We start from the raw sequence: 7,761 nt of genomic DNA on the forward strand, positions 1-7,761 counted from the left end.
CTTGAAACTTCATTCACTTCATTTCTGAAAATATAATCTTATTATCTATAGGAGGAAGATAAGAAAGATTCAAACTTGTAGATCTTGTTAGAGATGATGTGATAGATTGTGCAAAAATGAATAAAACATATAAACTGATTTTATAACGATGACGTGGCGCATTTGCACATAAGCTACAAAGATAAGAAACGTGCGTGCCTAAAAACAGCACCAACCTTATCAAGCACCTCAAGCCTCAGACTCATGTCCCTTATCTATATATCACTCCCGCATCCAAACCACTAAAACCTATCGCCCCTCGCCCTCCATGGCCGCAACTCTGTCAACCACAAGCCTCTCCGCCGCCTCCCCTGCAACACCGGAGCGCCAGAGCTCCTTCAGGGCCACTGCGCTTCCCCAAAGGAGCCTCCTTTTCGCAGGCAGAGTCGGGTTCGTGAAGAGGAAAGTGGGGCTGGCGGTTGTTCGTAGCTCTCCGTCGACTCCGGGAGGAATTTCGGAGAAGGTGTCGGAGAGCATTAAAAAGGCTGAGGAGGCGTGCGAGGGCGACGAGAAAAGCGGGGAGTGCGCGGCCGCGTGGGACGAGGTGGAGGAACTCAGCGCCGCTGCGAGTCACGCCCGCGACCGAGCCAAGGAATACGATCCACTGGAGAACTACTGTCAAGACAATCCGGAGACTAACGAGTGCCGCACCTTCGATAACTGATTCCTCATCACTTGTTTTTGGAGAAAATTTGCTTACTCGCGTACGCCAGTTATGTTATTTAGAAGGTGTTCCCGAATTATATCTCTATTATATCCTGTAAACTTTCTGTAAGGTATTTGTAATTTACCTTGAAAATAGAAGCGCAGAACTTTTTAGAAGGTACAAGCAGGTTAGAGTTAGGTTATAGGGAGGTTACAAGGGATATAACGTCGATAAAACCCCCAATATCCTCTCAATAACCTCCCTAACGTACGCAATGCTGCGTACATCTTAGATACGCAATTTTTTCTCCTTGTTTTCTTTGTGCTCATATATGGTAAACAATGGAAGCTACGAAGCTTATACTTATTTTATGCCGAAGTTGTTGAAAATATTTTGTAATATTTACGCGTGCCAGGTTATGCATGTAGAGATATTCATTCACAAATTTCTACGTTTATAGGCGAGTAATTCATTTAATTTTAAAGGCTAGTAATTAATTAAATTGTGTGGTATGGATGTAATTTCCCAATTTTAATTTTAATTTTGTTTTGGCTTTGCTTAATTATGCTATTGTGATCTATTAATTTGTATGCGTTATGCGTTTAGTTCTTGAAATATTAAATAAGCAGATCCATGGGTTTCTTTATTGAAAAATTTGAAATAATTACGTTTAAAGAAGATTACTATAATAAAGACTTGTATTATTACATACCCGTCCATCCTATGTGTTTACATATATCTAATACGTAAATTTTGAAGGATTGTTTAATTTTGTTTTGGCTTTGCTTAATTATGCTATTTTTGATCAATTAATTAGTATGCGTTTTGCGTTTAGTTCTTGGAATATTAAATAAGCAGATTACTGTAATAAAGACTTGTATTATTACATGCCCGTCCATCCTATGTGTTTTCATATATCTAATACGTAAATTTTGATGTGATAGAAAACATTTGGGTAGTTTAGAAGCTAAAAGCAAAGTTTAGGTGTTAGGTATGTAAATACATAGGAATTGAGTGGTATGTATGCAAATTTCCTACTGAAATAATTATAATCAGAGTTAAATTTAAACCCCTTTAAAAACTGAAAGTAAATGTCATTCTCTCCTAGTAATTAAAATAAAAAATGGAAATAATAGTGAACAAATAAAATAAAACTAAGCTTAAATATGTGCCCATTATTTTGTAGCATGATAGTTGGTTTTAGATACCCTGAACCTGCTCTTGAAGTTCATAGGTAAATTAAATCACAATCTTTAATCAATCCTTCATAAATGTACATAAAATAGAAGGTATTATATACTTAATGGAGAAATGTGCTTTATGTTATGCTTGATTGTCTTTGTATGTTGTGATCAAGCCACATCCCAAATAATTCCTACTTATTTTGAGATTAATAAAGAGGGACAAGTTTATTTTAATCATATTCATAAATAAATCATCCATTATATTAAATCATTCTCAATATCATACTCACATGAAGGCAATAGCACAATTTGGCAAAATTTGTCTTCTCATCTCACAGTAAGTAACAAGTTCTATGCATTTCTACACCATTATACATGTTCAGTAGAGAACAATCCTGTTTCCTATATTAAATCAACGGTTGTCAACCTAATCCAAGTTTAATCCTTTTTGTAAATCTTATCTCTGTGTTCACTTTTCCATCTGTAACTCAAGTGAGACTACACCTATCCAAATGTCAAGTTAATAGATCTTTTTAAAATTTGCATTAACTTAACATGAGGAAAATTCATGTGTTATTATTTCACATAACAACCAATGATATTATCGCTTATAATGTTTAAAATAAAAAATTCATAAAAATTCTACTTAGAATTCTTTTGCAACCCTTTTACCACATCTTCGCTTCGTGTGATGCCAGTTTCTTCTCGGCCCTCCTATTAACATTGCTTTGTATGCTTTTCCATTTGTAACTCAAGTGAGACTACACCTGTCCAAATGTCAAGTTAATAGATCTTTTTAAAATTTGCGTTAACTTAACACAAGGAAAATTCATGTTTTATTATTTCACATAACAACCAATGAATTCATCGCTTAAAATGTTTAAAATAAAAAATTCATAAAAATTCTACTTAGAATTCTTCTGCAGCCCTTTTACAACATCTTCGCTTGGTGTGAAGCTAGTTTCTTCTCAGCCCTGCTATTAACATTGCTTTGTATGTGCCTCCTCGGGCAAATAGCCTTCTCTTACACAACATATCAAATGACCATGACACTTTTTTCTTTCTAAAAAAAATTTAGTTTATATAAGTCTTTTTTTTTATTCAACGCTAAAGATTGAGCATTTTCATTTAATGAGAATAATGTGCTTTCTTCTTTAAGAACATGGCACGGGTGCGCCATAACACTGAAGGTGCAGGTGCGCCTGCCTCCTAGTGCGGGTGCTTTAGGGCTAAAATTTGTTCTTTTTGAGTAGTCAACGTGACCAACGACTACAAGCCCTCAGACACAACATAGGAGTGGAAATTCATCTCTCAGGCTGAAAGGAGTGCACTGGAGGGCTCTGATAGATATCAAGAACTATGAGAAAAAATAAATGCGTAAAGCATGACGCCGTTGCTCTCAAGTGGACATCGTAATGTGCTTTCTTCTTTAAGAACATGGCACGGGTGCACCATAACACTGAAGGTGCAGGTGCGCCTGCCTCCTGGTGAGGAAAATTTGTCCTTTTTGAGTAGTCAACGTGACCAACGACTACAAGCCCTCAGACACAACATAGGAGTGGAAATTCATCTCTCGGGCTGAAAGGAGTGCATTGGAGGGCTCTGATAGATATCAAGAACTATGGGAAAAAATAAATGCATAAAGCATGACGTCGTTGCTCTCAAGTGGACATCCCACACAAATGACATTAAAAGTAATCCCACTGGACATTTTAGGATGTTTAATCCTGTTTTTTTTGTGAATCACACCAAAGGAATGGAGCGTAAGATACCTCAGACACAACATAGGAGTGGAAATTCATCTCTCGGGCTGAAAGGAGTGCATTGGAGGGCTCTGATAGATATCAAGAACTATGGGAAAAAATAAATGCATAAAGCATGACGTCGTTGCTCTCAAGTGGACATCCCACACAAATGACATTAAAAGTAATCCCACTGGACATTTTAGGATGTTTAATCTTGATTTTTTTGTGAACACACCAAAGGAATGGAGTGTAAGATAAGAGAGAGAAAGAGAGAAAGAGAGAGAGAGAGAGGGGAGAGCGGGAGAGAATTGCATAATAATGAATTGTAAATTAAATAGTTGATTTTCCCTTTCACATGAAATGACCCCCCTATTTAAAAAGAAGGGGTACAATATATGGTTTTACTTGTTTACCCTTTCCTTAATAAGTATGTTACAAGATGTTTTAGTAATTTTTGCATGTGCAAGCCATTGGCCTGTTTACCTTATGACTCAATAAGCTAGAATTAGTTTGCCTGGTTCGAAGATACTTGTTTGTCTTACTATACTAAATTAAGTTTTCAGTCAGCCTTTGATTGCCTTCAGATCAGCAAGACTTGATTCGATAAGCTTAGATTTATCGTCCTACTATGTTATTTTGATTGTCGGCTATTGATCCCAAAATGAGGAAACTCATGTATGTAGAGTGAGGTTAGGATATCAGGTATAGGGTGAATCACCATAATTGGGTAGGTAGCTTACTCCTTGACAACATGATCCTTAGGAATTCTCCTTGTGATTATGTTATGGCCAGTTTTAGCCCTCTAGTGAATAATCTCTAGGGAGCTTGTGAGATGAGTGATAATGTTAAGTTCTTTCCTTGTGTTGGGTTGAGATGAGACACAGTCAGCCTTTGATTGCCTTCAGATCAGCAAGACTTGACTCGATAAGCGTAGATTTATCATCCTATTATGTTATTTTGATTGTCCGCTATTGATCCCAAAATGAGGAAACTCATGTATGTAGAGTGAGGTTAGGATATCAGGTATAGGGTGAATCACCATAATTGGGTAGGTAGCTTACTCCTTGACAACATGATCCTTAGGAATGCTCCTTGTGATTATGTTATGGCCAGTTTTAGCCTCTAGTGAATAATCTCAAGGGAGTTTGTGAGATGAGTGATAATGTTAAGTTCTTTCCTTATGTTGGGTTGAGATGAGACACATGTGATGCCTCTACTGAGCTTGATCGGACTTGATTCTTATTTCAGATGGCATGCATTTGGTCAACCGTTAGCTCTAATTCAGGAAAGCTACATATAGTCAGGTAGGTTATTTGGTATTTCTCTAGTGAACCATTAGTCTTCCTCTGGTGAACCCTTGGTATTCCACTACTAGACTCTTATTATTTGGCCTTTGTCACACTCCTTTATTCTTTTATCTGTTGGATCTCCTTATAAATCATGCAGATGTGTTTCTAATGTACACACACCCTGTACTGAAGCTACATAAATGAGTTGTAACCAGATCATCAACTGAAATAATTAACAAATAATGAATACTTAAACATTTTAGTAAGAATGTAAATTTAATAATTAAAAAAGTAAAATCATTGATCAATAATACAAGCCATAAATAGAAAAGCAAAGGCAACATATCATAATTTAAAAAAAAGAAACAAGTAAACAAAAAATTATGTAAAATTCAAATATATAAAAATAGGTGATGTCCTTTCTTTTTTTCAATAAAATGTACATGGAATGGTAAACATATTCTAAAATTACTAAGAAAATAGTAATCATGCCAAAATTACTAATTAATTATTTTTCTTTGATAAATTGAGATATAATAACAATTCATGCTTATATTATATTATACATATATAACTAATTGAACAATCAACTACTCTATTAATATAAGCAAAAATCGTAAGAAAAATATCAATTTGAATAATTCTTTAACTCTTTAGAAAACAACAACTCTGAATCCTTTAAAGTTATTATTTCACCAAATATTTTAATCTGAAAAAAATGTTAATACTCACAATAAAGTTATCCCAAAAAACTTAGAGGAATAAATAAATTACATTATTCAAATTTAGAATATTTCTATTTTGGTTCATTTTTTAACTTGGAGCTGCTAGATTGTTAATTTATCATATATTATACATATATAACTAATTGAACAATCAACTAATCTATTAATATAGGCAAAAATCGTAAGAAAAATATCAATTTAAATAATTCTTTAACTCTTTAGAAAAGAACAACTCTGAATCCTTTAAAGTTATTATTTCACCAAATATTTTAATCTGAAAAAAATGTTAATACTCACAATAAAGTTATCCCAAAAAACTAAGAGGAATAAATAAATTATATTATTCAAATTCAGAATATTTCTATTTTGGTTCATTTTTTAACTTGTAGCTGCTAAATTGTTAATTTATCGCCATATTATTTTATTTTCCATGTAGTCCTCTTTATTGAATCTTTGAAATGATTCAGAGATGATGAGGGACTAAAAAAAGAGAACATATGAGGAAATTAGATAAACAAATTAAAAAAGTGCATGAAGAACTATTGTAAGGTTGTTCTAATGCGATAGGTCAAGAATATATATCCAAAATAAGATTGAATCAAAATAACTTAAAATACATATCCACAAATAAAATAACATGCGTAAGCAAATCACATAACCAGAGAATCAAGTTTTATTCTTTGTTCTAGGGTCAAGAGGAACTCTCAAAGGAGTGTTTCCCTTTTCTTAATTATATCTTGGAGGATACCTAAGAATACAATTGATAATAAAAATCATGCTTACATTTTGAAAGAAAAAGTGAAAGGGTGTATTAAAGATAAAATACATATCCACAAAAAAAATATCATGCGTAAGCAAATCACATAACCAGAGAATCAAGTTTTATTCTTTGTTCTAGGGTCAAGAGGAACTCTCAAAGGAATGTTTCCCTTTTCTTAATTATATCTTGGAGGATACCCAAGAATACAATTGATAATAAAAATCATGTTTACATTTTGTAAGAAAAAGTGAAAGGGTGTATTAAAGATACATGGTTATCTGTCCCTTAGTGCTTCAATGTCTATATCAAGCCAAAAGGGAAGCAGGCAAATCCCTCACATCCTAAATGGGTGGTGACCTGTCATCAATTGAGGCATTTGAAATAAACAGGTAATCTCAAATAGGAACATGCGTGGTTAGGCCAAGTCAAGAACTTTGATTTATGAATGTCCTAAACCACCTAGAATTCCATTTTGCTGGAAATAATTTTAGATGTGACCTATACAACAAAACACCTTATAAAATTCCCACCTAATTAGCTTTTGACCATGCAACTTGTTCATTTTCTTCTCATAAATATTTGCATTTCAAAAGCCTCTTCTCTAATTTTTTTTCAATTCGTTCAATCATAGTAATCTCTTTTCTGCTACATCCTCAAGTTATAACTAAATTCAGTCACTACTGATCCTAATAATATGTGTAATTACTTCAATTTCATTTATAGACAAAGGCGCCAAAAACTTGACTCCCACTGCCCTTGTGTGCTTGTTCCCTTAATTTTTGACTAAGTGTGATTTAACAAATAATTCTCATTTTTCTCCACAATTTAATTTTACACACTAGGAATACTACACAAGTGCATGTATTATTCAAGTAATATGGAGCTTTCTTTCAAAAACTCTGAGTATTAATCCCACGAGGAAATGTGTTAATTTGTAACAACTTCAGTAAAAGTTCTAGTCTACAGTAACTCGTCTTATTTTTGAAAAGTTTGATTTTCCTAAATTCACTATTTTAATATAAAATTAAAGTTAGCTAAATTAAATAGAAACATAATCTACGAAGGATAGTTAAAGTTTGGAAAGTTCTTATATAGTTAAAATCCCTTCTCTCTTATAATGAAGATAATGACATAAGCAGTAGAAGAATTTATAGAATTATGTAATTATTTTTGTGTCAACAAGGAACAGATGTCTACCTACCCTCTTTTGAGTGTATAGATAAGCTTAATATTCTATTATGTTTACTCAACTAGTAGAGATGTGGGGGTAGTTAAAAATCCTTACAACTCATGGTAAGGAATGATCCCGACTGTCTATATGCAACAGTATGACAATGACTTTACTTATACTTTTCACTTATATTTCTTTATTT

At 33.5% G+C, this 7,761-nt stretch overlaps 1 protein-coding gene across 1 annotated transcript; it reads left to right on the forward strand.

Moving 5' to 3' along the window:
- Positions 1 to 206: 206 nt before the first annotated feature.
- Positions 207 to 1,057, forward strand: LOC110021300 (calvin cycle protein CP12-1, chloroplastic-like). The gene has a single exon (XM_020719739.1). The coding sequence runs from the start codon at positions 308 to 310 to the stop codon at positions 701 to 703; it is 396 nt and encodes a 131-aa protein (XP_020575398.1). The 5' UTR covers positions 207 to 307; the 3' UTR covers positions 704 to 1,057.
- The last annotated feature ends 6,704 nt before the right edge of the window (positions 1,058 to 7,761 follow it).

The sequence above is a fragment of the Phalaenopsis equestris genome, unplaced genomic scaffold (assembly GCF_001263595.1).
Source record: "Phalaenopsis equestris unplaced genomic scaffold, ASM126359v1 Scaffold000131, whole genome shotgun sequence".
Lineage (NCBI taxonomy): Eukaryota > Viridiplantae > Streptophyta > Magnoliopsida > Asparagales > Orchidaceae > Phalaenopsis > Phalaenopsis equestris.